The sequence below is a fragment of the Stenella coeruleoalba genome (genome assembly GCF_951394435.1).
Source record: "Stenella coeruleoalba genome assembly, chromosome: 19".
NCBI lineage: Eukaryota > Metazoa > Chordata > Mammalia > Artiodactyla > Delphinidae > Stenella > Stenella coeruleoalba.
This window is the reverse complement of record NC_137165.1, coordinates 33,919,325-33,940,426: the sequence shown is the minus strand read 5'-3', so window position 1 is coordinate 33,940,426 and position 21,102 is coordinate 33,919,325. Positions and strand designations below refer to the sequence as shown.

General features: G+C 37.9%; 1 protein-coding gene across 1 annotated transcript in view; it reads right to left on the bottom strand.

Moving 5' to 3' along the window:
* Positions 1-21,102, bottom strand: part of APPBP2 (amyloid beta precursor protein binding protein 2) — a 70,476-nt gene that overhangs the window by 27,211 nt on the left and 22,163 nt on the right. The window contains exons 2-4 of the mRNA XM_079903966.1: positions 15,695-15,783; positions 11,624-11,775; positions 6,692-6,815 (exon numbers count right to left, since the gene is read on the bottom strand). Coding sequence (XP_079760092.1) covers positions 6,692-6,815; positions 11,624-11,775; positions 15,695-15,783 — 365 coding nt within the window. The remainder of the gene's footprint in view (positions 1-6,691; positions 6,816-11,623; positions 11,776-15,694; positions 15,784-21,102) is intronic.

Genomic DNA, 21,102 nt, shown 5'->3' with positions numbered 1-21,102 from the left:
CCTGTGAACAGAGATAGTTTTACTTCTTTCTTTCCAACACAGATGCATTTTATTTTATTTTTGTCTAATTGTTTTGGCTAGAACTTTCAGGACAAAGATGAATAGTAGTAGTGAAAGCAGGCATCCTTGTCATGTTCTTGATCTCAGGGAGGAAGATTTGAATATAATGTTAGCTGTGGGTTTTTCATAAATGCCTTTTATCATATTAAGGAAGGTTCCTCTATTCCTAGTTTTCTGAATGTTTCTATCATGAAAAAGTGCTGGATTTTGTCAAATGTCTTTTGTGTCAATTGAGATAATCATGGTTTTCACCCTTCATTCTACTAATGTGGTGTATACTGCATTAATTTTCTTAGGTTGAATCACTTCTGCGTTCCTGGGATAAATCCCACTTAGTAATGGTGCATAATCCTTCTATATTCTGTTGCATCCAATTTGCTAGTATTTTGTTGAGACTTTCTGCATTTATATTGATAGGAAATATTAGTCTGTAATTTTCTTTTCTTTTTTCTTCTCATGTCTTTTTTCTGGTTTTGATATAGGTTAATGCTGGCCTCATAGAGTAAGTTAGGAAGTGTTCCTTCCTCTTGATTTTTTTTAAGACTTTGAGAAGAACTGGTGTTAATTCTTTTATTTTTTAAAAAATATTTATTTATTTATTTGGCTGCATCGGGTCTTAGTTGCAGCACGCACAATCTTCATTGTGGCGGTGGATCTTTCATCGCGGCAAAAGGGTCTTTGTTGCAGTGCACGGGCTTCTCTCTAGCTGTGCTCAGGCTTAGTTGCCCCACAGCACATGGGATCTTAGTTCCTTGACCAGGGATCGAACCCGCGTCCCCTGCATTGGAAGGCAGATTCTTAACCAATGGACCACCAGGGAAGTCCCTATCTTCTTTCAATGTTTGGTACAATTCACTACTGAAGTCTTCTGGTCTTGGACTTTTCTTTTTTGGAAGGTTTTTGATTACTGATTCAATCTCTTTGTTATAGGCTTGTTCAGAATTTTAATTTTTTTCTTGGGTCAGTTTAGGTAACTTGTGTATTTCTAAGAAATACCTGTCTGGTGTGGTTTTAATTTTAAGTGGGGAAGCAAAGCACTGTGAGATGTAGCAGATACTGCTGGCTCCCTAACCAAGTCATCCTTCCCATCTCATGCTGTTGGCAGAACCCTGATTTTGTTAGACGCTGACCCCCTTCTCATAGGATTCATAAGTAAATCATGATTAGTTTAAGCCAATACTAACATGGTGATCCCATTCAGATTGCCACTGATTGATTCAGAGGTCAACAAATGACCTAGCTCTGGTTAATGAGACTCAAGGGTACGTCAGCTAGGTGGTTTCTGAGACAGGCTCCTTTGTCATTAGAGATAAAATATGGTCTTTCTTCTGCTGGACAATGTGGAATCTGCATGTGATACCTCAAACCACAGCAGCAGTCTTACAACCACTGGGGACAGAGGAGCCAGAAGATGGAAAAAACCTAGTTCCCTGATAACCTCTATGAATTCTGAATTAACCCATCCTGGAGGTACTCGACTTTGTATTGATTATCTTTTTAATCAAATTCTTTGTATTTTTAGGGTGCTGTGTTTATGTAGAGGGCTACTATCTTATTTGCCATACATGGGTTTATGACTTTTTTGTGGATTGTACATTATCAATATCCCTTTTTTATCAACTAATGGTTTTTATCCTGAATTCTGCTTTTATTGTTAATATTATTGTCTAGGGGTATTTTCTTTTAACAATATATAGCTGGGTTTCATTTTTTATTTATTTTATTATTATTATTTTTAAAGAATTGTTTTATTTTTAAATTTTTGGCTACGTCGGGTCTTAGTTGTGGGATCTGCCTTGCAGCATGTGGGATCTTTTGTTTGCAGTGCATGGGCTCCAGAGCATGCGCGCTCTGTAGTTTGCAGCACACGGGCTCTCTAGTTGAGGAATGTGGGCTTAGCTGCCCCGTGGCATGTGGGATCTTAGTTCCCCGACCAGGGATAGAACCCACGTCCCCTGCATTGGAAGGCAGATTCTTAACCACTGGACCACCAGGGAAGTCCCTGGGTTTCATTTTTTAACCTTCTTGGCAGTCGCTGTTTCTAGATAGGGGAATTGAGCCCATTTACATGGTCATAGTTGTATTTGGTTTTAATTGTTTCACATTTTTCAGTTATCATACTTAGTTATTTCCTCTATTCTCTTTGCTTATCTACCTACCTTGGACAAGTTTCCAATCATTCTTACCCCTATTCCCACTATTCTAATTTGGAACGTCTATCATATTTTTCCATTAGTCAATTTATTATATACCCCTCCCTAGCAATGACAATGTTTGAACATTAAATGATAGGCATTCATATTCCCCTTACCAAGATGAGACCTTTATAATACTTTCTTATACTACTACATTTTCCCAAATGTTTATTTTTAAAATAGGCTATTATATAATATATGCCCAACAGCAAGCAACCTGAACATAATAACATGAGCCTCAATTTTCCATCCAAAAAGGTTTTTTGCTAACTTGAATACATCAGGTTTTAGGGATATATATGATAACATTTTGAAATTTATAATATTTAAATCATCTTTATGTTATGTTATAAATACATATTTAAAATCTAAACTAAATTTTCAAAAATTCTCCTTCTTGTAATTTATGAAATGTTACCCAAACTATTCACATGCATCTTAAAACATTTATCTTCATAATCACCAAACTACTTCTGAGTCATCTAACAGTTTTTCAGAGTAAAACATTTTCACTTGCTTGAAAATCAGCACTTTTGAGTCTGGTATCATGTCCCTAGAAACGTTATCCAAAGGTACCAGCAACCATTTGCAAAGCATTAAGACAGTTGGGCTTTCCCATTCCACCTAAGATAAGTAGACACCCATAATCTCCACAACCAAACCACTAATGCATCACATTTCAAAGTAATATTCAAGAAGCCAGTTAATAAAGATATCTAACACAACTATAAGGTTATGACCCCTAGAATAATTCTAAATTTTGTGTTAAATTATGTTAAATTCCATTACTTCCGTAAAAAGAAAATTCTGCCAGGTGACCTCTATGAGCTTCCTGGTATTGGCACTGGCTGAGTTTCAGGCTAACATTTCTTTCCCAAAGAGTACTTTGTTGTTCAAAACAAGAGACTTGAAAGAACATCATATAACATGAGGGATTTTGTAAGGCAACTATTTTTTCAATTTTCAGGTGGAAAAAACACAAACAAACTTATCTTACATTTAACAGTATGTGGTAACTGAGAATTTCTGTCTTGGTATTTCTAAAATTTCCCTTTCATTTCCAGTTTGAAAAAAAATCCTTACATAAGACATATTACAAATTCACCATTTGTTCTTCATTCTTTCCACTCCATTATGTCTAACTATATATTACAATATTCACTGCTTACCACTGTTTCTACACCATCTTCCCCTGTCGTGAGATTTGTTACTATTGAACTTTTATTTGGTCAGAGATATTCCTTGACTATTTTCCTCAGATAAAGTACCTGGAGGTATATTTGGTATCTACAAATTTGAAAAATTTGAATTTTATCCTAAAAGTTTGTGAAGTGTAGTATTTTCTCAGTAATTGAGATACTGCTCTTCTCTCTTAGCTTCTAACTCCCATTTATCCTTGGATTTAAAGAAATTCACCTGCTTCGGGCTCAAGGTTCTTTTTCAATCTAGATTCAAGTCTTTTCCCTCCAGTTCAGGAAGTTCCATTTTTCACTTAAAATCCCCAAAATACACCAAAATAATAATTGTGGTTATTTCTAGGCAGCAGGGTTACAGATAATATTTATTTTCTTCTTCATAGTTTTCTGTATGTTTTCAGTTTGTTTGGTAATAGACACGCACATGAGCAGAACAAACAAAGCTATTAAATAGAAAGCAAGTAAAGTAAACGAAACTAGGCAGAGTCTTCAAGGAATAAAACAAAGACTGAGAAATGGTACTAGGTTTAACAAGAAGAGTCTCTGACATTTGCTCTATACTGCTTCCATGCCAGCCCCAGATTAGAGAATGGTTTTGTGCTATTAAAGTTAAAAACACACTGTTACATTAGGCTCAAAGCTCCTGGGATTGGCTAAAGGATTTCATTAGTATCTGTTCTCCAAAATAATCCTCTCCCAAATCAGTTAAAAGCTAAGTAAGAATAATTTAATTTTTTTCAAAAAATACTAATATAATAATAAAAATTATCTTAACGGCTGTAATGGCCAAGAATTTAGCAAGCAAAGCCGTGTAGAAGCAAATTTTATTTTGAAATTTAAAATTCTTAAGAACAAGATGTCTAGGTATACAGGCAGTAAGCGGGTATAAATAGCTTTGTTTCTTGGCACAGGTATTTTCCTATTCACATGTGCTTGTTCTGAAAACAGCCCGAGCACTCACAGTATTTACAGTTACCTGTCCAATATTCCCCTCTCCTCCTTCCTTAATGTAGACCCATGAGTTCATTTGGGGCAGCAAAATGCACAGTTAAAAACGTTTTGCTCTCCAGACCACCTTACACTGGTTGGAGGATGTGCAGAATGTGTCCCAGTTTCCCAGTTTCAAAGAGAGGTAATAAGTAAAGAAGATAAGGCTAGGCCTCTGGGAAAGCTATTTTTTCTGACTGGAAAAAAAAAAAAAAAGGAAAAGGAAGCAGACTCAGCGGGCATGAGCCCTTTGCCCTTCTCCTTGCCTGTAGCATTTGCAAACATAATGACGTGAGCTACATGCTAAAGATGACAAGATAGGAAAAAGAAGAGGAGCCCTGGTTCTTTGAGAAAACTAAATCTTTTGGTTATATTAATGCAAAATTTATATAAGAGCCTTAAAATCAGACAGATAGGAGAAATGTTAGTTATCTGGATGGAATAAATCTTCTGACTTTGTGCATAAAAAGCAAGCACTTACAAGAAGAAAATGTTTTACCTTTTGGTCAAAAGACTGCTTGCAGTGAAAGAGCAATCTACAATGAAATCATACAAAATGGGTTTTCTGTTCTAAATTAACTAGTTCATACACAAAGAAACATTTAGCTAGACCCTAAAATCCCTATGAGATAGTCTAGTCTTCTATTCCTAGGACAGGCAGAAGTGGGGAGGAAAGATGACACAGATTATCAGTACTACAAATTACAGGCCCAATAACAACCCTTTTATAGTTTCTGCACACAAGTATTACTATAATTTATCATAAATATCTGTGGGAAATTATCCTAAGCTCCTAAAATATTATTTATAATTAAGTTTGCACATTATAAAATTAACTTCAGGATTTGAATGTTTGTCTAACACAGGTAAGCCCTGTATAAAACGGGGTAATAGCCTCAAAAGATTGAGCAGAGAGAGCTTTAGTCAATGGTAGCATAAATCAACAATGGTTTTATATAGAAGAACCTGTATTCTAGTTCTGAAGAGGTGCAGATTTAATTAACTCATCTCTAAGGTACAAAAAAAATATGACCCCTTATTCAAAAAAAATAGAAGACTATCAATTCAGTAACTGACCAGACTCTAGTTAACTTAGGACAAAGAATTATTTTGTTATTTTTTAAACTTTATTTTGATTTCCCTTTAGTTTCATATAAAAATTCTTTTTAAGAAATGTCAAATCAAATGGGGGGGACAGAGAGAAAACCTACATGAAAATAGCTAAAACTAAATGTTACATATACAAAAATAATAAAGACAGTAAAATCAAAGAGTTGCTTCTGGATTTGCTTGCCTTTCATTTAAGTACATCTGTTAAAAAATGTATTTTAAAGAAAGGTTAGGGGGACTTCGCTGGCTGTCCAGTGGTTAAGACTTCACCTTCCAATGCAGGGGTGTGGGTTCAATCCCTGGTCAGGGAGCTAAGACCCAGGTGCCTCGCAGCCAAAAATCCAAAACATAAAACAGAAGCAATACTGTAACAAATTCAATAAAGACTTTAAAAAAAATTGTCCACATCAAAAAAAAAAGAAAGGTTAGGGACTTCCCTGGTGGTCCAGTGGTTAAGACTCCACGCTCCCAATGCAGGGGGCCCAGGTTCGATCCCTGGTCAGGGAACTAGATCCCACATGCCGCAACTAAAGACAAAAGATCCCACAACTAAAGATCCCACACACCTCAACGAAGATCCCGCAAGCAGCAACGAAGATTCCCGCGTGCCGCAGCTAAGACCCCGTGCAGCCAAATAAATAATAAATGAAGATTTTTTTAAAAAAAAATTATTTAGAAGTAAAATAGTAAAATATTAATCAGGTTATGTACAATTCCAGAAATGTAAACGGAGCACAGTAAAAACAAAACAAAACAAAACAAAACAAAACACACACACACACACATAAAACCCAAGAAGGGACTTCCTTCGTGGCACAGTGGTCAAGAATCTGCCTGCCAATGCAGGGGACAATGGTTTGATCCCTGGTCCAGGAAGATCCCACATGCCACGGAGCAACTAAACCCGTGTGCCACAACTGAGCTCGCACACCACAACTACTGAAGCCCATGCTCCACAACAAGAGAAGCTGCCGCAAGGAGAAGCCCACACACCACAACAAAGAGTAGCCCCCGCTCACTGCACTAGAGAAAGCCTGCATGCAGCAACAAAGACCCAACACAGTCTAAAATAAATAAATAATTTTTTTAAAAAAAGCCACTAATACCATTACAGCATGTAATTAAAGGACTGTTCCAACTTACCTCACACAACATTCTACTGCACGAAACCAATGAAGCATCTCATCATGTAGAGTACACAACTGAAGGCAAGACAGGAAAACTTTCTCAGCATCACTGTACCAGCCTGCATCTGAAAGAAAGCCACCTAAGGGACAAGAAAAACCAAAAACTTTAGATAATTTAATAAATCACTTGAAAGCTAAAATGACATGCTTACAATGATTATTACCTAAAATGAAAAAACCTCTGTTTAGTCTGAAACAAAGATACTAATTGTGAAATTAAAAAAAAAAAAGGAACTCAAACTAGGGAAATTAGATCAAAGTTGAGATCCTGAATAAGGAGTAAAGAGTTTTTGTTTTGTTTTGTTTTTTTACTTTCGGCTGTATTGGGTCTTCATTGCTGCGCGCGGGCTTTCTCTAGTTGCGGCGAGCAGGGGCTACTCTTCGTTGCGGTGCGCAGGCTTCTTGTTGCGGTGGCTTCTCTTGCTGTGGAGCACAGGCTCTAGGTGCGCGGGCTTCATTAGTTGTGGCACACAGGCTCAGTAGCTGTGGCACACAGGCTTAGTTGCTCGGCGGCATGTGGGATCTTCCCCGACCAGGGATCAAACCCATGTCCCCTGCACTGGCAGGCGGATTCTTAACCAATGTGCCACCAGGGAAGTCTCAGGAGTCAAGAGTTTTAGCCTTGGGCTTCCCTGGTGGCACAGTGGTTAAGAATCCGCCTGCCAATGCAGGGGACATGGGTTCGATCCCTGGTCTGGGAAGATCCCACATGCCTCGGAGCAACTAAGCCCGTGTGCCACAACTACTGAGCCTGCACTCTAGAGCCCGCAAGCCACAACTACTGAGCCCACTCGCCACAGCTACTAAGCCTGCGCACCTAGAGCCGGTGCTCTGAAGCAAGAGAAGCACCGCAATGAGAAGCCTGCGCACAGCAACGAAGGGTAGCCCCCGCTCGCCCCAACTAGAGAAAGCCAGCACATCAATGAAGACCCAATGCAGCCAAAAATAAATAAAATAAATAAATTAAAAAAAAAAGTTTTAGCCCTCCAAATGTACTTCATCACCTAAGAGTTGACATTTTCCAGCTAATTAACCACTATATTTAGTGATTTGTCTAACATTTTAATCATGCAGGGTAAACGTAACTTTCCAATCTCTCCATACCCAATCCCAAAGAGGATAAAGACATCTGAATAAACTTAATCTCCTTAGCATAACAGCACATCATAGAAGATAGACAGATAAAAGAGACAGTAGTGCTTGCTCATCTTAATTTTTTTTTAGCAAAAAATTAAACTGCTGTCCTCCAACAGTCGTAATGGGGCATGTGGGCATCATTTCCTTAGGATACTGTCCATTTTTTAGAGGCTCCTGACCCGCTCCTAATAGTTTAATACATTTTTTGATAGTGTCAACTAATCTTAATAGTGTCAATAGTATCTGGGTCAAGAAAAAATGTATTTTGCTCAGACTGGTGTTTCATGTTTAATTAAAGCTATCTGAAATGAAACAAATATTTAACTGGAGAGAAGTGTGCTTTAGAACACTTTTTTATCCCCCCAAATATGACATTTTAGGGTCCTCACTGAATGACTGGAATAATGAGATTATAATATTCATATGAAGCAACCTCCTACTCATTATCTCAACATATTGTGCACTGTGCTGGGTTATTAGGCTATTATCTCTCAGTTTCAAACCAACCCTTCTAGACTGTTCTATGACACTGGGCTAGGACTCTATAACCACATTTCTCCTCTGCCAGCTGGCTCCCTAGTAGTCTCTACCAAAGAAGGCACTAGAGAGAAAGACTGTAAGGCTGGAGAAGTAAGAGACACTCCCTGCTAGCTTCCAGTTTCTGCCAGCAACGCCCCTGCTAACAGCAGTGTCCCAGGGTAATGTTTCTTTACTCTGGCAGTGGCAATTCATCTCAGTAAGCCAATTCCAGCTGCAGTTTTCCAACACTTACAGAACTTGATTCACAGCACCCCATCAGAGAGACACTAGTACCAGCCAGTCAGGTGTCCCTCCTAGAGGTCGAGATTTTAGACCCACGAGCTCCCTTCTCAGAACTCTGAGGCACCTGTACCAGCCAAGCAACATCCCAGCTCTGCGAGGTACCTCCTCAAGCTTCTTTTTTTTTTTTCTTTTGGCCACGCCATGCAGCCTGTGGGATCTTAGTTCCCCGACCAGGGACTGAACGCTGTGAAAATACTAAAGACCTTTAAATTATATACTTTAAATGGGTGCACTGTACGGTATGTGAATTATATCTCAATAAAGCTGTCATTTTTTAAAAGTTTCCATCATGTATACTTCTGGTATGAAGTGTTTTCACTGTTTTGGTAATTTTAGGATCAAGACTGATAATATAACTGAATCTGTTAGGACTTGGTTCTAACTCCAGGATACTTGTTCAATCTGGCTCCTTACAGTGGCCAGACTGGTACAAGTGAAGAGACAACAGAGGACCTCAGTGAACATTAGCCTTCCTGCCTTTCATCTTCCTTGATACTAAATATCTCCCACATAGATTTTTACATGACTACCTAGGACTAAGTGGATGTCAATATTAACATTCATCTAGGTCACGAACACTCTATTAAGAGACATTCTTTAGTCACAATTCTTTGTTGCAATTTATATTCCACAGGACTATCAAAGGATAAATGCTGAGGGTTGTTTTCGGAAAAGAATGTTCTTAAGTTCCTCCAAGCAAACTCTCTATGACCACTACAAAAAAAAATTTTTTTCCTAATACTGAAGGAAATGATCATGAAAACTTGGCAAAGAAAGTAAATGTGCACGTGCCAAAGAGAGAGAGAGAGAGAAAACATGCACACACACACACACTAATGTGAGAAGTTAAAAATGAAAGGTAGAGCTTCCCTGGTGGCGCAGTGGTTAAGAATCCACCTGCCAATGCACGGGACACGGGTTTGAGCCCTGGTCCGGGAAGATCCTACATGCTGCGGAGCGACTAAGCCCGTGCGCTGCAACTACTGAAACCCTCGCGCCTAGAGCCTGTGCTCTGCAACGAGAGGAGCTACCACAATGAGAAGCCTGCGCACCGCAACAAAGAGTAGCCCCCCACTCCCCGCAACTAGAGAAAGCCTGCGTGCAGCAACAAAGACCCAATGCAGCCAAAATAAATAAATAAAATAAACAAATTTATAAAATAAAAAAATGGGCAGAGGATCTGAATAGACATTTTTCCAAAAAAGACATACAGATGGCCAACAGATACATGAAAAGATGCTCCACATCACTAATCAGGGAAATGCAAATCAAAACCACAATGAGATACCACCTCACACCTGTCAGGTGGCTGTCATCACCAGAAAACAACAAATAATGAGTGTTCGCGAGGGTGTGGAGACAAGGGAACCCTCCTGCACTACTGGTGGGGCTGTAAATTGGCACAGCCACTATGGAGAACCGTGTGGAGGTTGCTCAAAACATTTAATATAGAACTGCCACATGATCTAGCAATTTCACTTCTGGGTATTTATCCAAAAACGGCAAAAACACTAACTCATAAAAGATATATGCACCTCAGTGTTCAGTGAAGCATTATTTATAATAGCCAAGATATGTAAGCAACCTAAATGTCCATCAACAGATGAATGAACGGATAAAGAAGGCGTGAGATATATTTACACACACAACGGTGGAACATTACCCAACCACAAAAATTAAACATAAAAAAAAAAAAAGAAAAGAAATCTTGTGACAACACAGATGGATCTAGAGGGTATCATGCTAAGTGAAATAAGTCAGACAGAGAAAGACAAATACCATATGATCTCACTTATACGTAGACTCTAAAAATCAAAACAAACAAACAAAACAAAATGAAAATAGACTCGCAGATACAGAGACCAAACAGTTGGTTGCCAGAGAAAGGAGGTGGGGTGTGGGGTGAAATAGGTGAAGGGGATTAAGAGGTCTGAGCCTCCAGTTAGAAAATAAATAAGCCATGGGAATGTAATATACAGCCTAAGGAACATGGTCAATAATATTGTAATAACTTTGTACAGGGACTATACTTGTCGTGGCAATCATTTCATAAAGTATGCAAATTCCAAATCACTATGTAGTACACCTGAAACCAACATAATACTGCATGTCAACTACATTTAAATAAAACACACACACACAAATGAGTATATGTAAAAACCAATGAAAGTTAAATAAGGTCTATAGTCTAGGTAACAGTATTAAACCAGTATCAATTTCCTGGTTTTGATATTGTCTGTAAATCTACAATCATTTCAAAATAAAAATTTTTCCACAAACAAAGTAAAAAGGTAGCAATAAGTTGAATAAATAATTGCCTGAGACATACTTATCTATGTAGATTTGTAAAAGCCATACTAAAATGTTATGCAACATTAAACGATATCTTTCTACGTGTATAGCATACAAAGCCTTTTCAGAATCCTTCTCCATTCATGTTTTTAGTATTCTCATACCCATGAGGAAATGGAGATTTACCCTCATTTTAGAGAGGGGAAAACTGAGGTCCCAAAAGGATTAAGTCCCACGTCACAACACACAGTAAGCTGGTGAGAGAGGTTGGTAGCAGCTTGACATGGTAGAAACGTAAGTGGTTTGGAATCACAGCGCCACAGGATTCTAAACTTAGCTCCATTACTATGTGACTTGAGCAAGTTACTCAACTTTTCTAAGTCCGTTTCCTCATTTCTAAAACTCTATTAATACCTTCACATCAGTGGAATGTCATGAGGATTTTCTCGAAAGACAGCATTTAGATACATAGTACAGTACTCAGCACAAAGTTAATGTTCAATATATCACATCTAGTTCCTCTCATAACCTCCCACGCTGACTTTGGGAATGTCCTGTGAGAATCCTTTAATGCCAGCAGGCTTAGTTCTGAGTCATGTCACAGGACAAAACACCCCTCTGTTTTACCATTACTTACCTAAAACAAAGCCAACCTGAATGGCTTTTTCCTTTACTGCAGCATCTGATTCCGCTATGTAAGAGCACCGTCTACTGAATGAGTAGGCTAAGACTGAAGCAACTTTCACACCATGATCCATCAAAGCCTGGAAACAATGATGAAGCAAATGTCTGAAAGAGAAGGAAAAGGTCATTTTTGTTTTTATAAAGGTAACATATTTTGTCCTTTTAGAAAGTGCTAACTTTCATGCACATTGTTCCTTCCTGCCTCAGGAAATTTGCACATGCTGTTCCTTCTACCTAAAAAAGCTTTTCACCACCATCACCTAGTTCTCTCCCCTAAATCGGTTAGACTTCAGCTCAAATGTCACTTCCGCCAGGAGATCCTCCCTGTCTCCTGTCTCCCTCTCTTCACCAGCCTGATGGGGCCACGGCAGGCCTATCCCAGGATCCCCAAGGACCTTGTAGGTTATGTTAAGGCATTTACTCTTCTATCTAGAAGAGAATAGGCAGCCACCAAAGTGTTGCCAGCCAGGAAAGATAAGATCAAATATGCTGGTAGGTCTGGGGCTAGAGAATTATGAATAGCAGCAGGCAGCTTACCTGGGACACAGATGACCTTTGCCCAACAAACAGTGGGCTCATCCTACCTCCCCAGGGTACCTCCAGTAATTCCCTATGGTAGTGTTTTCCAGAATGGGGCATGACTATCACTGGGGGCTCTAGGCACAATTTTAGTGGCATATAACCAAATATTTTCCAAAGATTAACATATTTATTTCAATGGGGATTCAAAAATAAAACTTGTAATCTAAAAAGAAAAAAAAAGGAAGTGCTAACTTGCTCTTCTGAAATAACAGTACCATTATTTTCAAAGATGGAATAAGATAAAAATCAACTGTTTGTCTTATGAATTATGAGGTCATAATAATTCACAATTTAGCCTAGTATCTTTTACTCAGTGGATCACTGAGTGATTCTGTATATGTAAACTGATGACAGTGAAGGATGAAAACAACTTCTAACATCAATCTTAAAAACCAAATTGTCTTGTAATTCAACAATGACCCAATTATAAAATGGGCAATAGACTTGAACAGAGATTCCTCCAAAGAAAATATACAAAGGCCAATAAGCACAAGAAAAGATGCTCAATATCATTAGTGATTAGGGAAATGCAAATCAAACTCACAATGAGATACGACTTCACACTATCTAGGATGGCTATAATACTACTTTTTAAAAAACAGTTGATGGCAAGGATATGGAAAAACTGGAACCCTCATACGTTGGTAATAGGGACATATTGGGTTGGCCAAAAGGTTCATTTGGTTTTTTCCGAAAGATGGCTCTAGCAGCACTTAGTTGTCTTTAGCTTCATTGAAAACAATTTTGTTAGACTGTATGTGACAGCTGTCATATCAGCGTGCACTTAAAAAAATACTTATCAAAATTGGTGAATTTTTGTGTAGCCATTTTAATATTTAAGATGGAAGAGAAAAAGCAACATTTTCAGCATATTATGCTTTATTATTTCAAGAAAAGTAAAAACGCAACTGAAACACAAAAAAATATTTGTGCAGTATATGGAAAAGGTGCTGTGACTGATTGAACATGTCAAAAGTGGTTTGCGAAGTTTCGTGCTGGAGATTTCTCACTGGATGATGTTCCACTGTTAGGTAGACCAGTTGAAGCTGAAAGCAATCAAATCGAGACATTGACTGAGAACAATCAACGTTATATGGTGCAGGAGATAGCTAACATACTCAAAACATCCAAATCAAGGGTTGAAAATCATTTGCACCAGCTTGGTTATGTTATGTTCATTGCTTTGATGTTTGGGTTCCACATCAGTTAAGAAAAAAAACCTTCTTGACTGTATTTCTGCATGGATTCTCTACTTAAATGTAATGAAAACGTTCCATTTTTAAAACAAATTGTGACGGGTGATGAAATGTGGATACTGTACAATAACGTGGAATGGAACAGATCACGGGGCAAGCAAAATGAACCACCAACAACCAAACCAAAGCCCGGTCTTCACCCAAGGAAGGTGATATTGTGTATATGGTGGGATTGAAAGCGAGTCCTCTATTATGAGCTCCTTCCGGAAAACCAAACAATTAATTCCAACAAGTACTGCTCCCAGTTAGAACAACTGAAAGCAGCACTCAATGAAAAGCGTCCAGAACTAGTCAACAGAAAACACGTAATCTTCTATCAGGATAATGCAAGACCGCATGTTTCTTTGATGACCAGGCAAAAACTGTTACAGCTTGGCTGGGAAGTTCTGATTCGTCCGCTGTATTCACCAGACATTGCACCTTCTGATTTCCATTTATTTCAGTCTTTACAAAATTCTCTTAATGGAAAAACTTTCAATTCCCTGGGAGACAGTAAAAGGCACCTGGAACAGTTCTTTGCTCAAAAAGATAAAAAGTTTTGAGAACATGGAATCATAAAGTTGCCTGAAAAATGGCAGAAGATAGTGGAACAAAATGGTGAATATGTTGTTTAATAAAGTTTTTGGTGAAAATGAAAAATGTGTCTTTTACCTTTACTTAAAAACCAAAGGCACTTTTTTGGTCAACCCAATAAAACGGTGCAGCTGCTGTGGGAAACAATTTAGGAGTTACTCAAAAAGTTAAACGTAGGTTTACCCTCGTTATATATACATACAAGAGAACTGAAAACATACATCCACACAGAATCTTGTCCATGAGCATTCATAGCAGCATTATTCATAATGGCCAAAAGGTAGAAACAACCCAAATGTCCATCAACAGATGACTAGATAACCAAAACATAGTACATCCACACAATGGAAAACTGATACAAACAACAGCCATGAATGAACCTTGAAAACATTATAGGTAGAATCCAGTCACAAAAGACCACATACTGTAGAGTTCCATTTATATGAAATGTCTAGAGCAGATAAACTCAGAAACAGAGAGTAGATTAATGGTAGGCTAGAGACCAGGGGTAAGGGGAAATAGGGAGTGACTGTTAATGGGTACAGGGTTTCTTTTGGGGATGATGAAAGTATTCTAGAATTAGATAGTGGTGATAGTTGCAAACATTTGTGAATATACTAAAAACTAATGAATTGTACAGTTTAAAATGATGAATTTATGGTATGTGAATTATCTCAATAAAAAAACTGCTTTAAACAAAATTGTAAATAACCAAGTCACTGCTTTGCATAAAGGGGGAAGAAAAGTCAAACTACATGCGTTTAGTTTCACAAATATATTAAACACTTACCAAGGGATCTGGACTTGGTAAAAAGATAACCTGAGAGATGAAAGAGAGGTAGTCCACTAAATCTTTATAATGGCCATCTTTAGAACTGCACAGAGAAATTCAAATCCTAGAAAGCTAACCTTTTCCAAGAGTAAAGAATTTTTTTTAAAGTTTTTCTATGGCCTTCTTGTCCCAAAATGAAACTCTCATCTATTATTTTTTAACAGATTAATTTTTAATTAGTCAACTAACCAAGAAATTTCTCTTAGGCTTAGTACACAGGTCACATCCAAAGGTATCCCTAAACAATGAAATCATGTTAATTTGTTAACATGTTACTTGTTGATTATTTTATCTTCTCTTTCTAAAATACAAACTCCATGGGGAAGAGACCTTGTAAAACTTATTCACTGCTGTAACCCCGGCATCTAGAATAGTACTTGACATATACTACGCATTCTAACAAGTATTTACTTAACTTGGCAACATTCATATTAGAGATTAACAATATTTTGTAAAACTATATTCTTATTTTCCCAGAAATGTAGGTTAGGAAAAAGAAATGGCATTTCAAGCAAATTTAGGGAAGAATGCTAAAGAGAACAGCAAGGACAATCAAAGGCCATGTCACCTACATCCACATATAACTCCTACTACATAATAGCCAGAACGGGGTAGATGAATTCATTCTTTCTTGAACACAAAAAGCAAGGGTGGTTGGTACTGATGGTTTCAAAACAGTACGAATGTACTTACTGCTACTGAACTGTATGCTTAAAATATGGTCACAGTGGTAAAATTCAGATATGTATAGTTTACCACAATTGTTACAAAATGAGTTTACCTTTTATCCAAAGCTCTCAATACTTTAGCAAAAACTTCCAATTCACAAAATTCACTGCCCAGTTGACATAAGCGTCCCTGTTGGTACAGCTGAAATTAAAAACAAACAAAAAAAGATAACATTTAAAATTTTTAATTTAATTTCAATTTCTACTTTACTTATGAATATAATTTGATGGAGTTAATATTTGATGAATTTATGACTATTACTCAAAGTTAACATTACACAGTAATATCAGGGAAGATGCTTATGCTAAAAGAAATGTAACGCTAACTTAACAAATCTCCATAATTCATAGAGAACACTTTAATAGTTGTACATAATATTTAGAAATTAATATTTGTATAACAGTATGCGGTACATGCTAAGTACTGAAAAGTGCTATATAATTACTTTATTTATTAAACACTAAAATCAGTTATACTCAGGACTTCCCTGGTGGAACAGGGGTTAAGAATCCTCCTGCCAATGCAGAGGACACGGTTCGATCCCTGGTCTGGGAATATCTCACATGCTGCGGAGCAACTAAGCCCGTGCGCCACAACTACTGAGCCCGCGTGCCACAACTACTAAAGTAAGAGTGCCTAGAGCCCATGCTCCAAGACAAAGAGAAGCCACCGCAATGAGAAGCCCATGCACCGCAACGAAGAATAGCCGCCGCTCGCCGCCAACTAGAAAAAGCCCACGCACAGCAACGAAGACCCAATGCAGCCAAAAAATAAACAAATAAATTGATTAAAAAAGAACAATTATATTCAAAAAACTAAACTTTTATTTTTAAAAATTATTTATTTATTTTTGGCTGTGCTGGGTCCTCGTTTCTGTGCGAGGGCTTTCTCTAGTTGTGGCAAGCGGGGGCCACTCTTCATCACGGTGCGCGGGCCTCTCACTGTCGCGGCCTCTCTTGTTGCGGCGCACAGGCTCCAGACGCGCAGGCTCAGTAGCTGTGACTCGTGGGCCTAGCTGCTCCGCGGCATGTGGGATCCTCCCAGACCAGGGCTCGAACCCGTGTTCCCTGCATTGGCAGGCAGACTCTCAACCAGTGCGCCACCAGGGAAGTCTGAAACTTTTTTTTTTAAACTTCTTTTTTTCTTAAACAAAACTGGGTAAAGTAAAATTATCAAAATGATAGCAAAGATAATATCCAGAAGCCAGAACTGGTCACTATGCCCCACTAAGGGCTCTTCAGACCACAAAAACCTCAGTTCAGTTCCAGGCATGAAACTTCACAAGCAGACTAACAGTAAATTATATCTAAAGTAATCCAGCATGGCAGGATTTCTGATCATGTCACAATCATTTACTCCTTTTGCCTGACTTTTTTTTTTCTTTAACATCTTTATTGGAGTGTAATTGCTTTACAATGTCCTGTTAATTTCTGCTGTGTAACGAAAGTGAATCAGCTATATGTATACATATATTACCATATCCCCTCCCTCTTGCATCTCCTTCCCACGCTCCCTGTCTCACCCCTCTAGGTGGTCACAAAGCACCGAGCCGATCTCCCTGTGCGATGCAGCTGCTTCCCACTAGCTATCTATTTCACATTTGGTAGTGTATACATGTCAATGCTACTCTCTCACTTCGTCCCAGGTTACCCGCCCCCTCCCCGTGTCCTCAACTCCATTGGCTATGTCTGCATCTTTATTCCTGTCCTGCCCCTACGTTCATCAGAACCTTTTTTTTTTTTAGATTCCATATATACATGTTAGCATATGGTATTTGTTTTTCTCTTTTTGAATTACTTCACTCCGTATGACAGACTCTAAGTCCTTCCAACTCACTACAACTAGTTCAATTTAGTTTCTTTTTATGGCTGAGTAATATTACATTGTATATATGTGCCACATCTTCTTTATCCATTCATCTGTTGATGGACACTTAGGTTGCTTCCATGTCCCGGCTACTGTAAATAGTGCTGCAATGAACACTGACTGTGGTACATGTCTCTTTTTGAATTATGGCTTTCTCAGGGTACATGCCCAGTAGTGGGATTGCTGGGTCATATGGTAGTTCTACTTTTAGTTTTTTAAAGAACCTTCATACTGTTCTCCGTGACTGTATCAATTTACATTCCTAGCAACAGTGCAAGAGGGCTCCCTTTTCTCCACACCCTCGCCAGCTTTTACTGTTTGTAGATCTTTTCATGATGGCCATTCTGACCCCTGTAAGGTGATACCTCACTGTAGTTTTGATTTGCATTTCTCTAATGATTAGTGATGCTGAGCCTCTTTTCATGTGTTTGTTGGCAATCTGTATATCTTCTATGCAGAAATGTCTATTTAGGTCTTCTGCCCATTTCTGGATTGGGTTGTTTTTTTGATATTGAGCTGCTTGTACATTTTAGAGATTAATCCTTTGTCAGTTGCTTCATTTGCAAATATTTTCTCCCATTATGAGGGTTGTCTATTTGTCTTGTTTATGGTTTCCTTTGCTGTGCAAAAGCTTTTAAGTTTCATTAGGTCCCATTTGTTTATTTTTGTTTTTATTTCCATTACTCTAGGAGGTGGGTCAAAAAGGAACTTGCTGTGATTTATGTCATAGAGTGTTCTGCCTATGTTTTCCTCTAAGAGTTTGATGGTGTCTAGCCCTACATTTAGGTCTTTAATCCATTTTGAGTTTATTTCTGTGTATGGTGTTAGGAAGTGTTCTAATTTCATTCTTTTACATGTAACTGTCCAGTTTTCCCAGCATCACTTATTGAAGAGGCTGTCTTTTCTCCACTGTATGTTCTTGCCTCCTTTATCAACGATAAGACCCATATGTGCATGGATTTATCTCTGGGCTTTCTATCCTGTTCATTGATCTGTATTTCTGTTTTGTTGCAGTACCATACTGTCTTGATTACTGTAGCTTTGTAGTATAGTCTGAAATCCGGGAGCCTGATTCCTCCAGCTCCGTTTTTTTCCCCTCAAGATTGCTTTGGCTATTCAGGGTGTTTTGTGTTGCCATACAAATGGTGAAGTTTTTTGTTCTAGTTCTGTGAAAAATGTCATTGGTAGTTTGATAGGGATTGCATTGAATCTGTAGATCACTTTGGGTAGTATAGTCATTTTCACAATGCTGATTCTTCCAATCCAAGAACATGGTATATCTCTCTATCTGTTTGTATCGTCTTTAATTTCTTTTATCAGTGTCTTGTAGTTTTCTGCATACAGGTCTTTTGTCTCCTTAGGTAGGTTTATTCCTAGATATTTTATTCTTTTTGTTGCAATGGTAAATGGGAGTGTTTCCCTAATTTCTTGCAGATTTTTCGTCGTTAGTGTATAGGAATGCAAGAGATGTGTGCAATAATTTTGTATCCTGCTACTTTACCAAATTCGTTGATTAGCTCTAGTAGTGTTCTGGTAGCATCTTTAGGATTCTCTATGTATAGTATCATGTCATCTGCAAACAGTGACAGTTTTACTTCTTCTTTTCCAATTTGGATTCCTTTTATTTCTTTTTCTTTTCTGATTGCCGTGACTAAAACTTCCAAAACCATGTTGAGTAACAGTGGTGAGAGTGGACATCCTTGTCTTGCTCCTGATCTTAGAGGAAATGGTTTCAGTTTATCACCACTGAGAACGATGTTGGCTGTGGGTTTGTCATCTATGGCCTTTATTATGTTGAGGTAGGTTCCCTCTATGCCCACTTTCTGGAGAGTTTTTAACATAAATGGGTGCTGAATTCTGTCAAAAGCTTTTTCTGCTTCTATTGAGATTATCATATGATTTTTATCCTTCAGTTTGTTAATATGGTGTATCACATTGATTGATCTGGTATATTGAAGAATCCCTGCATTCCTGGGATAAACCCCACTTGATCATGGCGTATGATCCTTTTAATGTGTGGTTGGATTCTGTTGGCTAGTATTTCGTTGAGGATTTTTGCATCTATGTTCATCAGTGATATTGGCCTGTAGTTTTCTTTTTTTGTGGCATCTTTGTCTGGTTTTGGTATCAGGGTGATGGTGGCCTCATAGAATGAGTTTGGGAATGTTCCCCCCCCCCTGCTATATTTTGGAAGTGTTTGAAAAGGATAGGTGTTAGCTCTTCTCTAAGTGTTTGATAGCATTCACCTGTGAAGCCATCTGGTCCTGGGCTTTTGTTTGTTGGAAGATTTTTAAGCACAGTCTCAATTTCAGTGCTTGTGACTGGTCTGTTTTTATTTTCTGCTTGTTCCTGGTTCAGTCTCAGAAGATTGTGGTTTTCTAAGAATTTGTCCATTTCTTCCAGGTTGTCCATTTTATTGGCATAGAGTTGCTTGTAGTAATCTCTCATGATCGTTTGTATTTCTGCAGTGTCAGTTGTTACTTCTTTTTCGTTTCTAATTCTATTGATTTGAGTTTTCTCCCTTTTTTTCTTAATGAGCCTGGCTAATAGTTTATCAATTTTGTTTATCTTCTCAAAGAACCAGCTTTTAGTTTTATTGATCTTTGCTACTGTTTCCTTCATTTCTTTTTCATTTATTTCTGATCTGATCTTTATGATTTCTTTCCTTCTGCTAACTTTGGGGGTTTTTTGTTCTTCTTTCTCTAGTTGCTTTAGGTGCAAGGTTAGGTTGTTTATTTGGGATGTTTCTTGTTTCTTGAGGTAGGATTGTATTGCTATCCACTTCCCTCTTAGAACTGCTTTTGCTGCATCCCATAGGTTTTGGGTCGTCATGTGTTTATTGTCATCTGTTTCTCGGTATTTTTTAATTTCCTCAGTGATCTCTTGGTTATTTAGTAGTATATTGTTTAGCCTCCATGTGTTTGTATTTTTTACAGCTTTTCTTCCCTGTAATTGATATCTAGTCTCACAGCGTTGTGGTCAGAAAAGATACTTGATATGATTTCAATTTTCTTAAATTTACCAAGGCTTGATTTGTGACCCATGATATGATCTATCCTGGAGAATGTTCCATCAGCACTTGAGAAGAAAGTGTATTCTGTTGTTTTTGGATGGTATGTCCTCTAAATATCAATTAAGTCCATCTTGTCTAATGTGTCATTTAAAGCTTGTGTCTCCTTATTTATTTTCATTGTGGATGATCTGTCCATTGGTGAGAGTGGAGTGTTAAAGTCCCCTATTATTATTGTGTTACTGTTGATTTCCCTTTTTATGGATGTTAGCATTTGCCTTATGTACTGAGGTCTTCCTATGTTAGGTGTGTAATATTTACAATTGTTATATCTTCTTCTTGGATTGATCCCTTGATCATTAATGTAGATTCATTCTTTGTCTCTTGTAATAGTCTTTATGTTAAAGTCTACTTGTCTGATATGAGAATTGCTACTCCAGTTTTCTTTTGATTTCCATTTGCATGGAATATCTTTTTCCATCCCCTCACTTTCAGTCTGTATGTGTCCCAAGGTCTGAAGTGGGTCTCTTGTAGACAGCATATGTACGGGTCTTGTTTTTGTATCCATTTAGCTAGTCTATGTC